This window comes from Lepus europaeus, chromosome 2, assembly GCF_033115175.1.
Source record: "Lepus europaeus isolate LE1 chromosome 2, mLepTim1.pri, whole genome shotgun sequence".
NCBI classification, from domain to species: Eukaryota; Metazoa; Chordata; class Mammalia; order Lagomorpha; family Leporidae; genus Lepus; species Lepus europaeus.
Window position 1 is genome coordinate 169,507,441 of NC_084828.1, and position 23,725 is coordinate 169,531,165.

The following is a 23,725-nucleotide window of genomic DNA, read 5'->3' on the forward strand; positions in this document are numbered from 1 at the left end:
TCACTTCTTTGCCCATCAAACTGCAAAGGTTCCTTTTCTTCTCCGCTTCCCACAGCTCCATCACTGCGACCTCGGCCCATAGCAGTCACCCAGGCTCCTTGCGTCTCCAGAGCAAAGCTAAGACCTGGAAAGCCAGCAGCAGCTCCAGGCAGCGTGTGACATTCGTTACAAAGCCCGGGCACCAGAGCGGCAGGAGACGTCTTTACTCCAAGCCTGTGCGTTTCTGTTTTTGCACACAAGTGTACGGTTTGTTACTGAGCTCACAGGCTTGTGGAGAAGAGTCCGATCCTCCAGCCTCCAGGGTCACGTTCATGGAGACCGTGGATCTCCGAGCGGGAAGCACAGCTGCAAACCCACCAGAACACTGAGCAGCAGGGCCACGCGGCGCTCCGAGCTGGGGGCACGCTGAACCAGCGCTCCCACGCTCATTCTCGCAGTCGGAGGAGAGGCTCTTCCTCCACTCCACTGGCGGCTCTAAAGACTTGTTCTGACCCGGGGACACGGGGAAAGTGGCCTGGGAGTTCCCACCTGGGGCCTAAGGAGCTCTGCACATTCGCATTCCTTCTCTTTCTAAGAGCTTTTCCCATCCGCTCGCCCACTCCCCAAATGCCCACAGCGGCCAGGTCCAGCCCAGGCCGCACCCAGGAGCCCGGACTCCCTCTGGGTCTCCCATGTGGGCGGCAGGAGCCCAGGCACTAGCGCTGCCTCCCAGGATGCACAGCAGCGGGAAGCCAGAATCAGGAGTGGGGTCAGGACTCAAACCTATGCACTCGGATTCGGCGACGCAGGCGTCTTAACCGCTGTGCCAAACGCCCACCCCTGCGGTCTTTCTGGACCCCCCCCCCACACGTGAAGGAGCCTGGGCGGTGCAGCTGGATGAGGAGCCGCGACCCAGGACCCAGCGCCGCCTCTGAAATTGTAAGCGGAGCACACGGCTGCTGTTGTGCACTGCCGAGTTGGGTGTTTGTTATGAGGGAACAGATACCATCTCCACGGCCACAGGTGCCTGGGCTCGCCGCTATTCAGGAAAGCAAATGTTTACCAACTCAGTGAAAACAACAGTCACCAGTTTCAGTATCAGCCTGCAGAGAAGGCCCCGTGGGAGGGGACCGAGGCCTCCTGCCGGTGGCCAGCCCGGGCCCACCGGCCTTGCGAACACAACCTCCAGCCCCCGGTGGCCCAGCGGGCCTTCCGACCAGGCAGCCCTGGCTCAGCCTGCGGCCTCCTGAGACCCTGACACTGAACCGACCACTCAAGAGTCCCGGAAACCGTGAGCATAGTAAGCATTTATTGCTGTTCCTTTTCAGGGTGACTTGTGACACAGCAGAATAGAACACGTCCCGCAGTCACACCTTCCCCCCACACCTGTCTCTCACATCACCTATTTTTTTTCTTTCTTTCTTTCTTTCAGATATAGTTAGATAGAGAGAGAGAGAAACAGAGAGAAAGGTCTTCCTTCCGTTGGTTCACCCCCCAAATGGCCGCTACGGCCAGTGCTGCACCGATCCGAAGCCAGGAGCCAGGTGCTTCCTCCTGGTCTCCCATGCGGGTGCAGGGCCCAAGCACTTGGGCCATCCTCCACTGCCCTCCTGGGCCGCAGCAGAGAGCTGGCCTGGAAGAGGAGCAACCGGGACAGAATCCAGCGCCCATATGGGATCCCGGCACCGCAGGTGGAGGATTAGCCAAGTGAGCCATGGCGCCAGCCCCCACCCTGTTTGTTTTCTTCCTGTGACTATCTGACATGACAGGTGGGTTACACCCCGCCAGAGGTGTCCTCCACCCTGTGTAGACACTCAGCAGCACCAAGTGCTTCCCTGTGTGGTCACTCAACGCTCCAAACCACAGCCTGGGCCTGCACGTTCCCCACGTAACGCCGGCTCCATGCCGATGCGGCCACAAACCACCTCTCGGACCGCACTGTTCGCCAGGCCTCCCCGGCCCTCTCCGGGTATTTCCTCTGACATCGGCTGGCTGTCTGCACGGCGAGTGTCCAGCTGTTCACTTTCATCCTGACGCTACCTGCAGTGAGCAGGGAGGCCACAATCAAAGAGCCTGGTCCCATGAAGACGCCCTAGCTTAGGTGCCTCTGGCACTTCGGATCAACCTGCTGGAAGCGGGGTTCCCACAGCTGCCGTCTCGGGCGTGGTGAGCGCCTACCCTGACTCTCTGGACTTAGGAAAACGCTTTACTCACATTTACCAACTTGTACGTCACAGGCCGGGAGGAGCCAGGTGGAGGGGGTGCTGGGGCAAGTGAAGAGTAACAAAAGACACTTTGAGAGAGAGGGAGAGAGATCTTCTATCTGCTCGTCTACTCTCCAAATGACTGCAATGGCCAGGGCTGGGCCAGGCCAAAGCCAGAAGCCAGGAGCTTCATCTGCGTCTCCCATGTGGGTACTGGGGCCCAAGCACTTGGGCCATCCTCTGATGCTTTGCCGGGTGCACTAACAGAGAGCTGGACTGGAAGTGGAGCAGCCGGGACTCGAACTGGTGCTCATATGGGATGCCAGCATCGTAGACTGGGGCTTTACCCACTACGCCACAATGCTGATCCCAACAAAAGACACTTCTAGGGGGCTGACGCTGGCAGCTAAGCCTCCGGCCAGCATCCCTATGGGTACCAGTTTATGTCGCAGCTGTCTTCTTCCAGTCCAGCTCTCTGCTATGGCCCAAGTGCTTGGGCCCCTGCACCTGCATGGGAGACCCAGAAGAAGCTCCTAGCTCCTGGCTTTGGACTGGCCCAGCTCTGGCCGTTTTGACCATTTGGGGAGTGAACCAGTGGATGGAAGACCTCTCTCTCTGTCTTTCCCTCTGTCTGTAACTCTGCCTTTCAAATTTTTTTTTTTTTTTTTAAAGACCCTTCTATCACTCAGGGGACAAGGAACAAATGTATAGACGTCAGGCTCCACTCCCCGACACTGGAGGATGCAAAGTCATTTAAGCACCGAGGCGTGGTGTTTGCAGACTTTAAATCCCCTCCAGGCGACTCAGAAGGCCTCACACATGCAAGCAGCTGCCGCCCGCCCGTGTAGGAATGACAAGGAAACAGGCTGCACGCAGTCAGTGTGGATGCAACCATGCGCCTGACTCCAGTCTGCGAGTGAGTCACAGGCGAGTGAGTCACAGACTCCCACAGTGGCGCGGCGGCCACGGCAGGGTGGAGGCCACGGCAGGGTGGAGGCCATGGCAGGGTCGGCTGCTCCTTGCTCTGTCCACGTGCTCAGCCAGTGGCAAACCCAAGTTTTACTTTTTTGGAACGTTCTAAGATTTTTCTCGTGCTAGTATTTTCTCCCTGCAGTGGCTGATCTGTGGGTGTGGAGAGCTGAGCTGACTTATGGCATCCAGGGGGCCCCTGGAAAGTCAGCGCCCCCCACCCTAGTGCGTATCACTGCCTCCTCTCCCCGGCCTGCCTGCGGCTCCCCACCTCTGACAGCTGTCACTCCCTGCGCGGTCTGTACCTCCACCCCCACGACGGCCGGGACCAAACAGTGGACGCTGACAATGTGTCCGGAGCCCAGTGTGGGTGGCGCTCGGCCTGCTGGTCAAGCTGCCAGGTAAGATGCCCGTACTCCACGTCGGAGTGCTGGGTTTGAGTCCTGGCTCTCCTGATTCAGGCCTCCACACTGAAACGTCCGACCCACGCTAACGTTCCGCTTGGCCACGCCGAAACTGAGTCGCTCTCTGATCTTCCTAGAAATGGGGAGGACGTGGGCAGCCCGTGCCCCCAGCGGGCCGGTGTGCGTGGCGGTGCGGTTCCCTCTGCTTCTCCCTGTAGTCCCTCTGAAAGCCGACCGCAGACACAATGTCACCCACTCAGTTCTTCTGTCCCCTCGTCTCCCTCTCCCGGCTTGGGAAAGCAACTCTGAGATGACAAATTCGCGTTCAGTGGAGTTTCTGCTTTCTCAAGCCTTCTGTTTACGAAACCAACACCCCCTGCTCAGCCCACAGAACACTCAGTCTGTCGTCCAGAACAAGTGCTGCCCGATTCCAGAGTCGCAAAGCCAAGCGATTCAGACTGCTACGCCACGGGGTGGGGGCGTCTGCCTCCCTGTATCAGAGTGGCTGGGTTCTGGGCCCTAACTCCACTCCCAACTCCAGCTTCCGGTTAATGGGCGCCCTGGGAGGCAGCAGTACCTGGGTCCCTGCCCCCGATGTGCGAATCCTGCACTGAGTTCCAGGCTCCTGACTTTGGCCAAGAGCTGAACGCTGTAGGCATTTGGGGATGGAGTTTCTCTCTCTCTCTCTCTCTCTCTCTCTCTCTCTCTCTGCCTTTCAAATAGAAAAGAGAAAGAAACTAAATAAATAAGCAAAAATATTTTCAAACTGCATTGTTTTGACATCACCATACTCTGTTACACACCCAAACCTACTGCAAGAGGCCGAATAGGAGGCTTACCCATGGCACACGGGAAGCGCAATCCCCCAGGCCCAAGCGTGGCCCACGCCCTGGGAGCTCCATCACACAGGGCCTCCTGCACGCAGCAGACGCCTGAGCCCTTCCTGCTGACGCCCAGCAGACGTCCGTGTGACGTCATCTAGAAAGCCACTTCCCACGAGAGCTCACGGAGTAGCCAGAGTGGCTGCCTCAGCGCGTGAATCGCCCTTATCAGCGACCTCATTCACTAAATCAGGCTGTGTCTTCCCAACCAGAGGCCTGGGCCAGGGGACTTGACAGGAGGATGGAGGCACCCAGCCTTAGGAATGGCTGGAGCTGGGGGGCATCATTTTGCCTCACCGTTCCCACTGCCAAAGTGCTTTTCCCAAAGGCCAGCACTCAGCATCCTGGGCGGTGGGGGTGGGGTCTCGGAGCTGGCTGACCATCTGGAACCCCCAGAGTCGGCCCAGGACGGGCCTCAGGAGCAGGGCCACTGCACGGCAGAAAACAATACAACACTCGCATGGTCTGTGTGATGTGCGATTGATGTATGTGCACCCCAGGATCTTCAGACCTATCATGCCAGGGCCCACTAATCTCCCAGATGGGCCGTGAGTGTGTGAGTGTGTGTGTGGTTTTATGAGATGTAATTCATATCTCATACAATGCAGTGGTTTTACATATACTATGGAGGGGCCGGCATTGTGGGGTAGCTGCAAAGCCCATGTCCCATATGCACACAGGTTAGAATACAGGCTGCTCCACTTCCTGTCCCAGCCCTGGCCAGGCAGCCATTTGGAGAGTGAGCCAACAGGTGGAAGATGTCCCTCTCTGTCACTGTTTCAAATAAGTAAATGAAAAAAAAAAAGTCTATGCTTCACCAGTCACTTCCCTTCCCCTGTTCTGGGGAACCACAAATCTTTGTCTCCGGGGCCGGTGCTGTGGCGCAGCGGGTAAAGCCACTGCCTGCAGTGCCAGCATCCTATATGGGCAGCGGTTTGGGTCCCGGCTGCTCCACTTCCGATTCAGCTCTCCGCTATGGCTTGGAAAAGCAGTAGAAGAAGATGGCCCAAGTCCTTGGGTCCCTGCACCCACGCAGCAGACCCGGAAGAAGCTCCTGGCTTCGGATCAGTGCAGCTCCGGCCATTGCGGCCACCTGGGGAGTGAACCAGCGGATGAAAGACCTCTCTCTCTCAGAGTTACACAGAGAGAGAAAGGGGGAGAGAGAGAGAGAGGGAGAGAGAGAGAGAAAGAGGTCTTCCATCCACTGGTTCACTCTCCAACTGGCTGCAATGGCTGGAGCTACGCTGATCCGAAGCTAGGAGCTTCCTCCAGGTTTCCCCACGTGGGTGCAGGGGCCCAGGGACTTGGGCCATCTTCTGCTTTCCCAGGCCACAGCAGAGAGCTGGATTGGAAGTGGAGCAGCCGGGACCCAAGCAGCACCCAAAGGGATGCCGGCACTGGAGGCGGCAGCTTTACCCGTTACGCCACAGCGCGGCCCCTCTGCCTGTCTTCTTGGCGCTCGACTGTTTGGTGTGCGAACACTCAGCCCTCTTTCTGCCTGACACAGGTACTGCCTTTGTTCCCTCCCCTCCCTAGTCTGCGGGCGACTCTCTGGCCTGCTCCCGTTAGTTGTCTGTGTAGGGCGGCCCCCCCGGCTCTGACTGCGTTTATTCCCTCGCTCCACGTAAGCCGCCCGCCGCCCGCGCCATCGCACGCCCTCTGTTCTTGCTGAGGGACAGTCCGCTGCATTTTGTCTGTCAGTCTTTAGTGGATGGGCGCTGTTTGTCCATCTCTGGCTACTACGAATGGTGCTGCTATGAACGTGTGTGTTCAGGCTCCCGAGTGGACATGCGAAGTAAGTGGGCTTTCGGGGTCTGCACCCCCTGAGACCTCTACCAATACAGTGCAGGTGTACTTTTCAAGCGTGGCAGGTGTTGTGTCCTAAGCCTTCTCCTGTTGCTATGCCTGGACGTCACGGATGGGGCTGTCACTGAAGAACGGGGTTGTGTAGCTCCGTGTTGGAGAGCAGGGCTGCGGCACCTGGTGAGGGCCTCCGGGCTGCGTCCTAAAATGCTGCAGGCCGTGCCACGGGGGAGACGGCCCGGCACTGGCTCAGGCCTCTTCCTAAAGCCACCACTGTCACCCCCGTGACCTCCTCTAACGCTGATCAGCTCCCACAGGCCCCTCTCCAAATGTAATTAACCCACGACTTTAGGGATTAGGTTTCCATCACACAAATCCTGGGGAACACACAAGTCGTAGCAGACCCTGCCCAAGTAACGGGCTCAAGCTCCTCACCTGCCTTGGAGGCCCTGCACAAAACTGCCTGCCCTTCCACACAGGCCTTCAAGACAGGCCACGCCCCGACCTGGGGCTCAGGAACCTGCTGCCCCGCCTCCTGCCTGCGCACAAGTCCCCGTGACTTAGCTCTCCCAGGCTCCGATGCCCATCTGCACCTGGGGATGACATCCCTCCGCCGCGGGGTCCCTGCAGGTATCGGGCGGAAAGCCTGGGCCAGCACTCGTGTGTGACGTGTGATGCCTCCACACCTGGACAGGTGAACCTCCCCGACCTCCAGAACGCCCTACGCTTTTCCATTGCTGCACCTTGGCCTCTAAGGAGGTGGAGGAGACGAGGCGATGGAGGAAGAGAAATGTGCTTGCTAGACACCAGGGGCAGGATCCACGGTGGCTGTGGCTTCAGGACCCTGAGCCCCTGGTGTCACTTCTTAGCTAAGAAAAGGGAGCTGGCAGAGAGAAGGACAGGCCACAAGACAGGCAGGAGGTGGGAGGGAATGGAGAGTTCAGACTTCCTCCTGAGGCAGGAAGCGAGGGTGGAGGCAGGCAGAGAAGAGACAGGAAGCTGAGGCACAGGGGTCACACCTGGGCGCGCTCAAGGCGGCGGGGGAAGGCCAGAGTGGTATGGAGTGGGGAGGGCCAGTGGGAGATGGAAGAGAGACCCAGGACTGCTGGAGAGCACCCGCGCTCCTGGCGGCTGGCGGCAGAGGGGCCGGGGTCATGGTGGCCGCTCCGGAGAGGCGTCCTCAGCTGTGCTGTTACAAGTGGATCAGCAGAGCCAACAGGGCAGGGCAGGGCAGGGCTGGACGAGCGAGAGAGGAAGGCGAGGGGGCAGGGGTGTGACTGCTTCTTTTCAAAGGACAGGGACGATGTCTGGACTGAGGGAGATCCAAGCACGGCGGCTTCTCTTCAAGCTTAGAACTCCAGAGTCACGTTCACCACGTGCTGGCCACACGGGGTGTTGCGCCACCACCAGCCCCAGAGGAATCCACATGCATACGTGTTCTCTGGGTATACACTGCGGGGCGCCGTGCTGATTCCGTGTTCAACTCTTTAAGAAACTGCCACAGTGCACACAATGTGTACAGCAGTTTGCATTCCCACTGGCAACACAGACTCCCTTCTCTCCACGTCCTTCCTAACTACAGCCATCCTAGTGGGTAGGAAATAGTATTTCACCGAGGTTTTGCCTTGCGTTTCTCTGATGATTAATGATGTTGAGCATTAATACTCTCAGTGCTCATACTTATTAGGAGCTATTCATATACTTTTTTTTTTTTTTTGACAGGCAGAGTGGACAGTGAGAGAGAGAGACAGAGAGAAAGGTCTTCCTTTGCCGTTGGTTCACCCCCCAATGGCCGCTGCGGCCGGCGCACCGTACTGATCTGAAGCCAGGAGCCAGGTGCTTCTCCTGGTCTCCCATGCAGGCGCAGGGCCCAAGCACTTGGGCCATCCTCCACTGCACTCCCGGGCCACAGCAGAGAGCTGGCCTGGAAGAGGAGCAACCGGGACAGAATCCGGTGCCCTGACCGGGACTAGAACCCGGTGTGCTGGCGCCGCAGGTGGAGGATTAATTAGCCTAGTGAGCCGCGGCGCCGGCCATGAAAATAGATTTCAATAAACATCTTTGTAAAAGCAAAATTGTGTCACAGCAGGTTAAGCACAGCATGGATGCCCACATCCCACATCAGAGTGCCAGTCTGGGTCCTGGCTGCTCTTATCCAGCTCCCAGCCAATGCACCTGGGAAGGCAGTGGATGATAACTTAAGTACTTGGGTCCTGCTACCCACATGGGAGACCTGGATGACCACATGGCCCAGCTCTGGCTGTTGTGGGCACCTGGGTAGTGAGGCAGCAGTGGAAGATCTCTCTGCCTTTCAGGTAGATGAAAGAAGTAAAATACAAAAATAAATAAATAAATAAAAGCATTTGTTTAACCCACTGTGTCATCTGCCCTCTCCCCTTCCAGTTGTCAACATATTTTCTTCCCGTTCCTCAGAGCCAGATCTCCGTAAGAACGCTTAGGGCAATGTCTGCCTTTGGCCTGGCTCATGGCAGCTGATTGTGAATCAGTGGATAGAAGATATTCTCTCTCTCTCTCTCTCTCTCTCTCTCTCTCTCTCCCCTTTTCTCTCTGCCATTCTGCCTTTCAAATCCATCAATCTTTTTAAAAAATCCTATAATCACTAAGGGTAAAGAAGGGTCCCAGGTTACAGAAAGAAAAGTCTTCTAGTGCCCCTGCTCCTGCTCCCAGGTTCCCTCCCGTCCCCGCCAGCTCAGCACAGTGCCGTGGGCTGGCAGAGGCTTCGCTCCACCCGACTCCAGGGACTCCTTGCTGCTCAGTCCAGCAGGAAGACCGTGCCCGTCTTGTTTACCCTCTTGGCAGCACAAACGGCGCTTCCCCCGCTGTCCCCTCCGCCTCACTGTCACTGTGTCCCTCACCGGTCAGCCTCACTCCTCTTCCTGCTGCTCCCTCCCTGCGGGGCCTCCTCCTTCCATGGCGCCCACACATGGAGGACACACACATCCCCCCCGTCCAGACTCCTCCTCTGACTCCCCAGCCCACAGCTCCAGCAGCCTCCCGCCAGGACCTTGTCTCAGCTGTTCTCCAACGCCCATGCTCCCCCAAGTTCACGGTGATGTGATGGTCTCCGGAGGAGAGACGATCAGGCCACAGGGCAGCGCCCAGGGTGCGGTGAACGCTCTTAAGACAGCGTCCCGCGTAGGGACCAGACACCGAGTCTGCTGCTCACTTGCTCTGGACTTTCTGCTATATTCTTGGAGCAGCCCAAACGACTCAACAGCCCTGAGACTCCATTTGTCTGCATCTGAACTCACGGTCCCGGGCCCCCTCTCCCAGCCCAAGTCCCCTTCGGAAGCTGCTCCCCTCATTCAGCGGAAGACGCCCTGGGCCCAGTGCAGGACCCTAGGGACTCTGTGAGACAAGTTCCTCTACTCAAACTGCCACATCCAACCTGCCATCCCATCGCAACTCATCTAATGTCAAACACCTTCCAGGCAGCTGATGTCACCTCCGTCTTGGCCAATCAGACAACGGACCAGCTCCCTAGGTGGTCAACCCGAATCTGCAAGTGCCCTCCCCAACCCGTTCTGCGCACTGGAGCCAGAGGGCTTGCCACATCACCACACCACATCACGTCACATCACATCACATCACCGCATCACACCATCACATCACCATGCCACATCACGTCACATCACCACGCCACATCACCATGCCACATCACGTAACATCACCGTGCCACATCACCGTGCCACATCACGTCACATCACCACGCCACATCACCACACCACATCACATCATGCCACATCACCACGCCACATCACATCACATCACCACGCCACATCACCATGCCACATCACGTCACATCACCACGCCACATCACGTCACATCTCCACGTCACATCACCACGCCACATCACCGTGCCACATCACCGTTTCACATCACCGTGTCACATCACCACGCCACATCACGTCACATCACCACGCCACATCACGCCACATCACCACGTCACATCACCAAGCCACATCACCGTGCCACATCACCACGCCACATCATGCCACATCACCATGTCACATCACCAGGTCACATTACCACACCACATCACCGTGCCACATCACTGTGCCACATCACCAAGCCACATCACCACGCCACATCATGCCACATCACCACGTCACATCACCACGCCACATCACCATGCTACATCACCGTTTCACATCACCGTGCCACATCACCACGCCACATCACCATGCCACATCACGTCACATCACCACGCCACATCACGTCACATCTCCACGTCACATCACCACGCCACATCACCGTGCCACATCACCGTGTCACATCATGCCACATCACGTCACATCCCCATGCCACATCACCACACCACATCACGCCACATCACCACGTCACATCACCGTGCCACATCACTGTGCCACATCACCACGTCACATCACCAAGCCACATCACCGTGCCACATCACCACGCCACATCATGCCACATCACCATGTCACATCACCAGGTCACATCACCACACCACATCACCACACCACATCACCGTGCCACATCACCACGCCACATCATGCCACATCACCACGTCACATCACCATGCCACATCACCGTTTCACATCACCGTGCCACATCACCACGCCACATCATGCCATATCACCACGTCACATCACCACGCCACATCACCATGCCACATCACCGTTTCACATCACCGTGCCACATCACCACGCCACATCATGTCACATCACCGTGCCACATCACCACGCCACATCACGTCACATCACCACGTCATTCCTCTACTACGTGTGTTTCAGCATAATGAGAACGCTGGGATGCAGTCTCCGCATTTACCACTTCCCGTTCAACTGCAGGGCCTCTGCGCACGCTGTGCCCGCCGTGCCATGTTCCTCATCCCTCATGTCTCAAACACCACTCTCTTAGGGGCTTCCCTGGCCTTCCTGACAAGTCTGAACCCCTCCGTTATGATCAACCCTACGCCCTCCCCTCTCAGCACCCTTCACAGGTGCGGTTTTGTGTTTAATTTGTGCTGCTGGGCTGGCGCCATGGCTCACTAGGCTAATCTTCCGCCTGTGGTGCCGGCACTCCGGGTTCTAGTTCCAGTTGCCCCTCTTCCAGGCCAGCTCTCTGCTGTGGCCAGGGAGTGCAGTGGAGGATGGCCCAAGTGCTTGGGCCCTGCACCTGCATGGGAGACCAGGAGAAGCACCTGGCTCCTGGCTTTGGATCGGCGCAGCACGCCGGCCATAGCGGCCATTTGGGGGGTAAACCAATAGAGGGAAGACCATTTTCTCTGTCTCTCTGTCTAGCTCTGCCTGTTAAAAAAAATTTTTTTTTTGCGTGGCTGTACGATACAGGGCCACCTGTTCCACTAGACTGGAAGTTCCACGAGGGCAGCGGCCGTGTCTGGTTTCATTCATCAGTGTATCCTTAGCACATGGCACCGAATAAAAATCTGAACAAATGATCGTCTAGAATGGACATAGGACTTGAAATGGAGTTGATGAAGACACGCACGTCTTCAGAGCATAAGAGAGCAATGGGGAGGTGAGAAGACTCGTGCAGGTGGGCTGAGCTGGACGTACAGAGCTTGCCATGGCTGGAGAAGCAGACTCTCGCCACGAGTCGCCCTTATCCAGGGCCAGAATTTCCTCACGACCAAGAAACGTCCCTCCGACTCAGGGCCCAAGAGGCCTCAACTCTTAGAGGAAGCAGAAAAGTCATCGCTCACTAGCGGAAGTGCCCAGTCAATGAAAATGGGCCAGATGGTGACACCACCAAGTTGGCCCTTGAATCCTTAAGGTCCTGCCACGACCCTGCGCTGGGAGATGAGTGAACTCACACAGAAACCCTCGGTGCCCCACCGTCACTCAGCATGTCATCAACAGCTCCTCCCGGAGTTCCCACACCTACCTTGGTCCACCCGGGGAACTTGATAAAGGTGTCCTGGGGCAGGGACGGGATCCCACTGGGGATGGAGAAGTTGCCAGAGTAGAAGGCTGGCAGCGTGTAGTTCCCGGAGCTGCAGGCACTGGCGTCCTTCTGGCGGCCACCCCAGTGCCCCTGGAGGCTGCTCACTGCCCTCTCGGTGTCCAGGGGGAAGATGGTCCAGTTTGTGAGGATGCAGGAACCCAGGGTCAAGTTGGAAATCAAGCCCTGCAAAGTAGAATTAGCACAATGAGGAGGAGGCTGGCGACAGCCTGAGGGCCTCTGCACCCTGGTCCTGCACTCCTGGGAAAAGGCCCCAGCAGGGGACAAGGGAGACTCAGACTACAGGACATCAAAGTGACACGGATCTGGCTGAAGGCTGAGTCCCTGCTCTGGAGGGGGCGAATTTCCCACACGCTGAGAGGTCAGGGTGTCGCCACAAAGGGCCCAGATGTCCCACTTCTACAGAAGGGAGGTTTGAGCTGCCGGAGCATCTGACCCCGAGCCCCCGGTCTTCAGTGTTTGGTTCAGGGCCGCTGCTCGAGAGGAAGAAAAGAGGGAACGCAGGAGGGGAGAGCAAATGAACTGGGAGAAGAGAGGAGGGGAGAGCAAGTGAACTGGGAGAAGAGAGGAGGGGAGAGCAAGTGAACTGAGAGAAGAGAGGAGGGGGGAGCAAGTGAACTGGGGGAAGAGAGGAGGGGGGAACAAATGAACTGGGAGAAGAGAGGAGGGGGGAACAAATGAACTGGGAGAAGAGAGGAGGGGGGAACAAGTGAACTGGGAGAAGAGAGGAGGGGGGAGCAAATGAACTGGGGGAAGACAGGAGGGGGGAACAAATGAACTGGGAGAAGACAGGAGGGGGGAGCAAATGAACTGGGAGAAGACAGGAGGGGGGAACAAGTGAACTGGGAGAAGACAGGAGGGGGGAGCAAATGAACTGGGGGAAGACAGGAGGGGGGAACAAGTGAACTGGGGGAAGAGAGGAGGGGGGAACAAATGAACTGGGGGAAGACAGGAGGGGGGAGCAAATGAACTGGGGGAAGAGAGGAGGGGGGAACAAATGAACTGGGGGAAGAGAGGAGGGGGGAGCAAATGAACTGGGGGAAGACAGGAGGGGGGAGCAAATGAACTGGGGGAAGAGAGGAGGGGGGAACAAATGAACTGGGGGAAGACAGGAGGGGGGAGCAAATGAACTGGGGGAAGACAGGAGGGGGGAACAAGTGAACTGGGGGAAGAGAGGAGGGGGGAACAAATGAACTGGGAGAAGACAGGAGGGGGGAACAAATGAACTGGGGGAAGACAGGAGGGGGGAACAAGTGAACTGGGAGAAGAGAGGAGGGGGGAACAAATGAACTGGGGGAAGACAGGAGGGGGGAACAAGTGAACTGGGGGAAGAGAGGAGGGGGGAACAAGTGAACTGGGAGAAGACAGGAGGGGGGAGCAAATGAACTGGGAGAAGACAGGAGCGGGGAGCAAATGAACTTGGAAAAGAGAGGAGGGGAGAGCAAGTGAACTGGGAGAAGAGAGGAGGGGGGAGCAAATGAACTTGGAAAAGAGAGGAGGGGAGAGCAAGTGAACTGGGAGAAGACAGGGCGGCCACTGTTGCCGGAGGGAGCGAGGGCGCGGACTCCGTCCCCGCGCAGACCCGGGAGCTTGTCTCGATTCTGGGCAGCTCGGCAGGCCTCACGGGGACGGCCAGGTCTGAGTGCACCCACCTGCTGTGAGCGCCAAGCAGAGAACACTGTGCTGCCCGCAGACGAGGACAAAGCTCGGCCTTGCACTTGGAAGTGGCTCTGTCTTCTGGGGGCCAGGGCTGGAGTCTTCCTGGCTCTTCACTTTGCCTTCCCTGCCTTTCACATGGCACTCTTCCTGCCCTAGGGGACCCCAGATTAGTCTCAGGGTACCTTCTGACGCGAAGCCTCCACTGCCCATTAATTAACTCAACCAGCGTTAAGCAGCTCCTTGCTGGGAAGCAGGGACCCGGAGACCACACAATGGAGTCTTGGTCACTTCTGCTCAGTGTGGTCCACGCCAGCCGAGCAAGAAGGCCACTAATGATGGCCTGAGCACAAGGCCAGCGAGAGAGGCTGCATCGGGGCAAGGGTGGCCCAGGCATGGCAGCTGCCTCAGAGCACAGCTGCTTGGCCCGCGAGGGTCAGCAAACAGCCCCAGACGCCTGCCTGTCCTCAGCGCAGGGGGGCCTTGCCCTCTAGGAGAGCCCCAGGGAGCCTGCATTCTGACACCTCTGAAGCTGGCAAAGCCCCTCACAGAGTGGGCGCTCCCAAGGGTAACGCATGTTCAAGGTGTTCCTCAGGAAGACAGGTGCACCAGCCTCTTGAGCCCAGAAGCTGGTGAGAAGCATTGCAACAGGAGGCAGGCTTGCACTGCTGAGTCCCTCCTGGAGTGGCCACCCAGGCCCACACAAGAGCAGACCAGATCCTCAGCTGGCTTTGTGCGTAAGGGAGGGCCTCTGGCGAGCAGGGTGGGTATTTTGAGCTGAGGAAAAGCACGGTGGTGTGGCTTCCTCCCGCTTTCTATAGGATGACCACACTCAAAGACAAGGCAGGCATGTTCGCAAAACTGCACTTTCTCAAACCTGCAGAGGAACTCAGCTCGTCCAAACGCCTGCATGCAGGCCACAGAACAAATCGGGGTACGTTTCCTACCAGACTTGGAAAAGGGCGTGTGCGTAAAAACAAAACTGACTGTGGGGCCAGTGTTGTGGTGCCGTGGGTAAAGCTGCTGCCTGCAATCCCATACGGGCACTGGTTAGTATCTGGCTGCTCCACTTCCGATCCAGCTTCCTGCTCATGGTCTGGGAAGAAGCAGTGGAAGATACCAAAGCACCTGGGAGACCTGTAAGAGGCTCCTGGTTTTGGACTGGCCCAGCCCTGGCCATGGAGGCTATTTGGGGAGTGATCGAGCGGATGGACTGTCTCTCCTTCTCTGTCTCTCCCTCCCTCCAACTCTGGCTTTGAAATAAATATTTTTTTAAAATGACTCTCTGGTGTTAACCATCTTGATTGTGCTGATCATTCCATAACGTATACCTTAAAGGAAATTTACCAAGTACTGCGACGTTCATGGGCTGCAGTTTGTCACAGATGCGACACGCGCTCAGGCCTGCAGACCTGTCAGTCCCCGGGTGTAGCCTGTCCTACCTTAAAGTCATTGATGGCTTTGCCGTAGTTCACGCGCCCCATGTTCTCCACCAGGAGGTCCAGCCTGGCTCCAGCCTTCCCCTGGATGTTCACCGTGAGCACTCTGTTTCGCTCCAGCACTCCCTGCGGAATCTGTGGGTTCAAGGCCACGTGAGAACTGAACCCAGGGAAAGAGAGGAGGAGCAGAGGGAGGTGGCGGGCTCGAGCTCTTGCGCACAGCCACTTGGCCTGCAGGGACTGCGATGATGGCCCTCAGCTCATGTCACTGACTAGGGTGCCCTGTTCCACACAAGTCTGTTTCCTGCGCAGGGAAACTGCCAGCCACAGCTCCAAGTGTGGAGAGGCCTAGGCTGGTCCCTGTGCCTGGGCTGCTTGGCTGCACATCTATTTTTAGTGGGAAGGGAACAGAGGCAAAATTCCAGGAGAGGATTCCTAGCAGAGGGGACAGCTTCGTGTTCTCACAGCACAAAGTCAGCCATTAAGAAATAAGGGGCTGGCGCTGTGGCGCGGTGGGTTAACGCCCTGGCCTGAAGTGCCGGCATCCCATATGGGCACCTATTCGAGACCTGGCTGCTCCTCTTCTGATCCAGCTCTCTGCTGTGGCCTGGGAAAGCAGTAGAAGATGGCCCAAGTCTTTGGGCCCCTGCACCCATGTGGGAGACCCAGAAGAAATTCCTGGCTCCTGACTTCAGATTGGCTCAGCTCTGGCCACTGCGGCCAATTGGGGAGTGAACCATCGGATGGAAGAACTCTCTCTCTCGCTCTGCCTCTCCTCTCTCTGTGTCACTCTGACTTTCAAATAAATAAATAAAATCTTAAAAAAAGAAATGGTTTCTAAACAACATGGAGAGATGACACAAAATCAGAGAAGTGAGATAAAATCAGGTAGGTGGAGTATTCTCACCTCAAAGCACTTGCTCTGATCCGGTGAGCACAACACTTACGTAACAGGATGAGGAAAACAGCGGGTATTTTATCAGCAACATATTCCTAATATTTAAAAGGTTAGATTTTTAGAGACTGACTTCAGGCCAACCACAAGTCCCTAAGACAACTCCTAAACTGGAAGCAAAGGTAAGGGCATCAGAAGAGAGCACAGATCTCAACGACTTGCTCCCACTGCAATGAAGGCTGCCGGTGACAGGAGAACGGAACATTTTAAGTTTTCTTGGTCAGGCAAAATCTTTCCTGTGTTCCTTCATGACTGGAGTGAGATGAGTGGAAATCCTAAAACAAGTCTACATTTTGTGATGAAACAAAGCTCTTTGGGGATTTTTGTTAACAACTGTGAGTGATCCTGCAGAACACAGGCGCGATTTCCTGTGCAGGATGGTGGCACAGAGGTCAGTGGGCTTGAACGGTGGGGCATACGACACTGAATTAGAAATGGACCCTGTCTCGGGGAAAGAAGGGACTTAAGGTTAACACTGGTCGGCCAGTGACGGCAGCCTGGGACAGGGAGGCATAGCCATCAGGGGTCAGATGGGTGCGGGTGCGTCCCGTGTGGATGCAGCACATGTGAGGCCGTGGCAGCACGCAAGGGGCAGGGCTGAGGGACGGCAGGGAGGGGGCTGAAGCCCGAGGTTAGAGGTCAGTCAAGGGCTCAAGCGCCACGATCACACGGACAGGCCACACGTCCCCCTGTCTGGGCAGAGACGATTCTTACCCCGTCCACCGCGACGTAGGCCCGGTCGTGGACTCCGTTGAGGGGTGAAGAGAGGGGCGTAGGGTTGCTGCAGTCCCGAGGCAGTGTTGTTCGGTACAGCACAAAGCCAAAGTACTGGGGAGAAAAGGATTCAAGGGACATGCGTGAGTGCTGCCGTGCACTTCAGGAGGACCGGTTACCCCTGGTCTCCACACGTGGAAGTGATGCTTGGAACCTCAGAATGGCAAGAGCTGCCTCTGCCCACAGCAAAACTCACCTGAGAGAAGGGAACTGGCTTCGGGAGTGAGAGCACAAAGTAGCTATCATGACAACAGACGGCAGACCAACCGCAAGGAACCCCGCGAAGGTCCTTTGACAGCATCCCTGCCCAAAGGAGGAACCTGCACCCTGGCAGGTAAAGCCCCTTGCGTAGGGTCACTAGGGGTCAAATCCTATACACACTGTATCACATGCGTTAGTTACAGAAAACTGAAGTCCACACATAACAAAGAATCTTTTTTAAAAAGCCCATGGAAACATGAGAAAACTAGGTACTGATTCAAAATGTTTGCAGCAAGATCAATTTGTCTTTGAATTTCGTTTCCCCACAAGCATTTTGAAGTAGCTTCATATATTGAAAACTGACATCAAGTCAAAAAACAAAACCATGAAAAACCAACAACAAAAGAAACCAAAACAAACCAGCAACAACAAACCCGACGTGAAGATCCACTCAGCAAAACAGTGCCCAGATTCCTGGGCTGAGCCTGCTCTACAAACAACTGCTCATCAGAAACCACCTGGAGTGGGGCCTGGCACCGTGGCACAGCGTAGGCCTCTGCCTGCGGCACTGACACCCCGTGTGAGCACCGGTTCCAGCCTTGGCTCCCCATTTCCAATCCAGCTCTGTGCTAATGTGACTGGGAGAGCGGAAGATGGAAGATGGCCCAAATGCTTAGGCCGCTGCCTCCCACGTGGGAGACCTGGATGGAGTGCCAGGCTCCTGGCTGCAGCCTGGCCCAGACCTGGACATTCTGGGGAGGGAACCAGTGGATGGAAGATCTCTGTCTCTCCCTCTGTCTCTGTAACTCTGCCTCTCAAGTAAATAAATAATTTTTTTTTTTTAAAGAAAGAAACTAAGCAATGACCTAAAGCAAAGCAGCAGGGGCAAGACAGGGACCAGGGAGTTAACCAATGTTGGGTCAAAGAATATTCCTAGAGGCCAACATCCCTGGTCCGGAAGGGAGGCCTCAGCACCCACGGCATCACAGGGCCTCTCTGCCAGGACACCTGCTGCAAAGGGGAATCCGAATTGGACCCGGCATGGAGCACAGACAGCCCTGCTTCTAGGGCCTCAACTGCAGAAGTGATGTGGGAGAATCCAGGAGACACCAGGCCACTCTCCTGCCCTGCTGAGCACAAGACACGCTGCCAGCCTCACCACACCTCTGTGTACGAGACACCCCCTCCCATCTCTCTCCCTCTCAGCCCCACCTTTTACTTGTCTCTACAAAGCAAAGGGCTCAGTCCTAGCTCACAGGGCTTCCAGGAAGGGAGCAGAAGCAACGGTGCTCCTGGTACAGGTGTGGGAGGAGGCAGGGAGACGCTGCAGGGAGCCACATGTAACCGGCGAGCACTGCCTTGGCCAAAGATCAGGAAGTGGAAGGGGTATGAGAAAGAACAACAGCGCCAGTGCTTCTACGGGGACCTGGAATCCACTCCCAGGCTCCAAGCGTTCTGCATCCTGGTCGTGTCTGAAATATCAACAGCTGTGCTGGGCGAAGGTAAGCCCACCATCCAGCTGAGGACAGACGCACAGCCAGGGTCCACCAGGACTGGAGAACCCCGCCCACTGGTGGTGAACAAGTGTGCACCCTTGTGTGTCCTTTCTGTTGATCACAAAATAGAACGGATGGGATGGAATCAAAACAGTAAAAAAACAGTAACTGGAGGCAAAATATAAGGGCACTTTTAAAAGCTCATGGGAAAATGGAATTGAAAGATAATTTTGGTGCATTTTAAAAAAGGTTCATGGATAAGGCTTTCATAAAACCCATTTTCCATGAATGTTCTGAGGGCCCTGTGGATGAGTGAAGACTGGTTACGTCAGGCTGCTCCTAGAAGGCGACCTCCACAGAAGAGCAGAGACGACCCAGGTAACATTCTACTTCCAAAAATGGGCTGAGATGCTAAGTGGTTCTGAGTTCCCTGACATGGTGCCCTGAAAAGGACATGTCCCTTTGTTGTGTTCCTGGCAAAACATCCCAGACTCATTAGTGAGGGACAGTCTATAAGCAGCCCAAAAACTCTTAAAAAATGTCCATGTCATGCGACACAGACTTAGCAACAGGTTCAGATGAAAGAAGAGTGAAGAGGTTTTCTGGCTAAATGCCATGTGTGGGGCTGGAGTTGTGACACAGTGAGTTCACTATCCCGAGATGCCAGCATCCACATGGGAGCTGGTTAGAGTCCCGGCTGCTCCACTTCTGATCCAGCTCCCTGCTAATGCACCTGGGAAAGCAGTGGAAGATGGCCCCAGGTGCTTGGGTCCCTTGCCACCCTCTGGGAGACCAGATGGAGCTGCTGGCTCCTGGCTTCAGCTTGGCCTAGTCCTAGCTGTAGAAGCCATATGAGGAGTGAACGAGCAGTTGGAAGACTTCTCTCTCTCTCTAACTCTGCCTTTCAAATAAATAAATAAATCTTAAATAAAACTTCAATGTGTGCTGACTGATTAGAAACTCGATTGAGAAAAAAATCAAGCTATAAAAGGATGCTATAAAGTGAACATATATCAGATAGTAGGCTTGTATCAATGTTAGTTTCTTATCTATGATCATTCTATGATCATTTAGGATAATATCCTTTTTTTTAAATGTTGATTTTTATAAAAAGATTTATTTATTTATTTGAAAGACTTACACAGAGAGAGAAGGAGAGGCAGAGAGAGAGGGTCTTTCATCTGCTAGTTCACTCCCCAAATGGCTGCAATGGCTGGAGCTTCACCAGTCCGAAGCCAGGAACTTCCTCTGGGTCTCCCACACAGGTGCAGGAGCCCAAGGATTTGGACCATCTTCTACTGCTTTCCCAAGCCATAGCAGAGAGCTGGCTAGGAAGTGGAGCAGCCGGGATCAAACTGGTGCCCATATGGGATGCCGGCACTGCAGGTGGCAGCTTTGCCCACTATGCCACAGTGCCGGCCCTGGATAACATCCTTCTTAAAAAAGGATCCATGAGGCTGGTGCTGTGGTGTGGCAGTGAAGCCACCGCCTGCAGTACCAGCATCCCATATGGGCGCCGGTTTGAATCCCGGCTGCTCTTCTTCCAATCCAGCTCTCTGCTATGGCCTGGGAAAGCAGTGGAAGATGGCCCAAGTCCTTGGGCCCCTGCCCCTGTGTGAGGGACCTGGAAGAGGCTCCTGGATTCAGATTTGCCCAGCTCCGGCTGTTGTGGCCATTTGAGGAGTGAATCAGTGGATGGAAGATCTTTCTCTCTGCCTCTACCTTCTAAATTTATAAATAAATATTTTTTAAAAAGATACATGCTGGCCGGCGCCACGGCCCACTAGGCTAATCCTCTGCCTACGGCACCAGCACTCCGGGTTCTAGTCCTGGTTGGGGCGCCGGATTCTGTTCCAGTTACTCCTCTTCCAGTCCAGCTTTCTGTTGTGGCCCGGGAAGGCAGTGGAGGATGGCCCAAGTGCTCGGGCCCCGCACCCGCATGGGAGACCAGGAAGAAGCACCTGGCTCCTGGCTTCGGATTGGCGCAACGCGCCAGCCATAACAGCTATTTTGGGGGGTGAATCAACGGAAGAAAGACCTTTCTCTCTGAATCTCTCTCACTAACTCTGCCTGTCAAAAAAAAAAAAAAAAAGATACATGCTGTGATGTTTAGGGGTGATGCTCACAACTAACTCACATGGTTAGAAAAGCAGTCAACTACATACGCACGTGGAGAAAAAGCAAATGAGGCTTAACGGGCAAGTCTAGGAACGCGACTGCTCTTTGCACTCTTGCTGGAACCTGTGTTCTTATTTACTTAAGAGGCAGTGAGACAGGGAGAGCTCCCAGCTGCTGGTTTATTCACTTCCCAAATACAACAGTGGGGGCTTGGCCAGGGCTGAATCCTGGAGCAGGGAACTCAATCCAGGTCCCCCACATTGTGGCCAGGACCCACTGACCTGAGCCATCCCCTGCTGTCTCCCAGGGTGCACGCTGGCAGGAAGCTGGAGTCAAGAGAGGGAGGTGGTTACTAAACCCAGGCACTTCTACTGGGAATGTGGGCGTCTTCACCACTAGGCTAAATGCCAGCTTTTTTAGATTTGAAATTTTCCCCCCAAAATTGGTAAAATCATTACAAAATAAAGATGGAACAAGAGATTATAAAACATTACAAAATAAAGATGGAACAGGAGATTATAAAACATTATAAAATAAGGATGGGGCAGGCCTTGGAGATTAAACACACTGAAGTAAGGATGTGCTGTGTGCTCTGTTCTCGTCAGAAGCAGGAAACAGGATTTCTAAGAAACCGGAGAACACATCCTCCAGAGCATCAAGCTATCTGTGCACAGGCGTGACTAAACTGTTCTGTGAATGCTGCAACAGTGGGTTTTACTGGCGCCCAGCTACAAGCTCTCATTAGCTCAATCCATGCACTCAGCTTCTGGCTCGTGCAGGCTGAGCTGCTTCCCAGGTGAGCGAGGAAGAACTGCTCCGTGCGCCTGGCATCCGGCACACTTGCTCACCACGTGGGTCCCTGCGGCAGAAATGGCACGGCAGAGCAGTGCAGAAAGCACAATTTTGCCAGCAGGAGAAGGTGAGGCGTCACCTCGGTAGGCTTACCTGTTTCACCTGGGTAAACGTCAGGGGGTAAACACTGTTGATGGGCCCGGAGGGACACAGGACATCCAGAGCCGCGTCCACTGCCCTTAACTGAAGAGAGAAGAACATTCACTCCTTGTCACAACGGAGCACACGAGACACCAGTGGATTTGACCTAACCCCTACATACACTCAAATCTTTCCAATTCTATCCCGTATAGTTTCCCGGTCCCCTCAACCTACCCCGAGTCCCAAAACACACTATAAATGACGGCAGGAATAAAGGAAGCTCCAGACTTATCTATTCAGAAATACACCTGCTCAGAGAAACAGGAAAGGTCCTCACCATGGACCAAAACCAAGTTCCCCAGGCTGTGCCTCTGATAAGCCTTCCCCACACACTCCCAAGTAGCTACCACGAAGCCAAAGTAGTAACTGAAGACAAATGATACCACACTAGATCAACGGTGCTACGACGGCATCTCTTTATTGTAACAATTTCACAGTTACTCCGCCTCCTCTGTGCTCATCCAGAGCATAATTCCCACGCCCTGATCATTCACCAGTTGTGTGTCTCTGCCAGATTAGCGGCTCCCCGTGGGGAGATATGTCTGTGCTAGCCCTCAGTACCCAGCACACAGCAGACACTGGTAAGCGCTCACTGTGTTCAATTCAAAGGCTCCCAGGACGCTTCCTCGGATGCAGCTGTCGCAGGAGTAACAGCAGCTGGCAGTCAGTGCATGGCACCTGCTCCAGGCGTGACAGGGCCCGCGCTGCCGTGGCGAAGCCCCACAACTACGCAGGGAGGCCCTGGGAAGTGCAGCCAGTGAAGAGAAGCGGGAACAGCGACTCCGAGGCCAGCTGCGATGTGGCAGAGCCAGGATTTGCAGTCAGGATTTGGCTCCGAAGTCCAGAGCTTTCCAGGGCCCAATACTGGCTGCAATTTTATAAACACTGCGTGGTTACCTTGCTGGTGTGGAGCATTGAGGAAGAAAAACCTCAGTAACAATTCCATCGAGACGGCCACTCAGCCCGGGTGTTCACCCTCCCAGACAACTGAAGGAAAATGCTAACAGCTTTTGTTCTCTATAACTGTGTCCTGCATGCATTTGCTTCAGTCGCATGCTGATTTGCTATTTTAAATTGACATTCAGTGAACAGTGAGAAGCTGCTTCTGTTCATGCAACTGTCCTTTATGGTATACAGAACACGCTTCTGGCACTAAACTAGCCTTGTTTCTGCAATGCTGCTTGCATCACTGGAGTTATTTTCTGTTCCCCCCAAGAATAAACTACTCCCAGCTCTAAAACCGACCAATCAAACTTTCTTCTTAAGTAGCTATGGCAATGCACAAATAGAAGGCGCTCCCTTTACAAGTGTGATTAAAGTTTGATTAGCTAAAGATTCTATCAGCCAGAAACCACAGACTTTGTAGAGTGTGGCCCATCTATCTGATGTTAGGTGGAAAATGTTACAAGAGTTCAACCAATGAACCATAATGTCAAAGGGCTTCTCAAATGGAAAAAATTCAACCATGATGTTTGGCATTTTGCTTAAGATAAAAACTTACGATGCTATTTTAGAAGCACAAGATTCTGAAGAAATAGTAACTGTGTTTTTTTACTTCTTGTGAATGAAATCATGTAGGAGTTAGGGACTGCGTAAGGGGAAAACCTGAAGATACAGAAGGTCAAAACAGATGGGCTTTGGCTTACATCACCTCTTCTGCGACGTGAGAGCTTTCTCCTTTTCTATGCAAGACTTAACTCCTAGCTTTCTCCGCTGACGCCCCACACACCATGTGAACCATGGATCATAAAAATTAGGACATGGTTTTGAGATGCAAGGAAGTACATAACTGAAGGCAGAGACCCATCAAAGTGCCTGTGGTTTTTGGAAACCCTTAAAAAAAAAAAGGTGAACCATGGAAAAGTCTTGCCTGCCTTAGAAGGAGG

General features: G+C 54.9%; 1 protein-coding gene across 2 annotated transcripts in view; it reads right to left on the bottom strand.

Annotated features, from left to right (window-relative positions):
- GLB1 (galactosidase beta 1) overlaps nucleotides 1-23,725 on the bottom strand; it is a 97,992-nt gene that overhangs the window by 8,400 nt on the left and 65,867 nt on the right. For both annotated transcript variants that reach the window (XM_062215795.1, XM_062215787.1), the window contains exons 12-15: nucleotides 21,792-21,881; nucleotides 16,972-17,085; nucleotides 15,306-15,437; nucleotides 12,130-12,372 (exon numbers count right to left, since the gene is read on the bottom strand). In XM_062215795.1, the coding sequence (XP_062071779.1) occupies nucleotides 12,130-12,372; nucleotides 15,306-15,437; nucleotides 16,972-17,085; nucleotides 21,792-21,881 (579 nt within the window). The remainder of the gene's footprint in view (nucleotides 1-12,129; nucleotides 12,373-15,305; nucleotides 15,438-16,971; nucleotides 17,086-21,791; nucleotides 21,882-23,725) is intronic.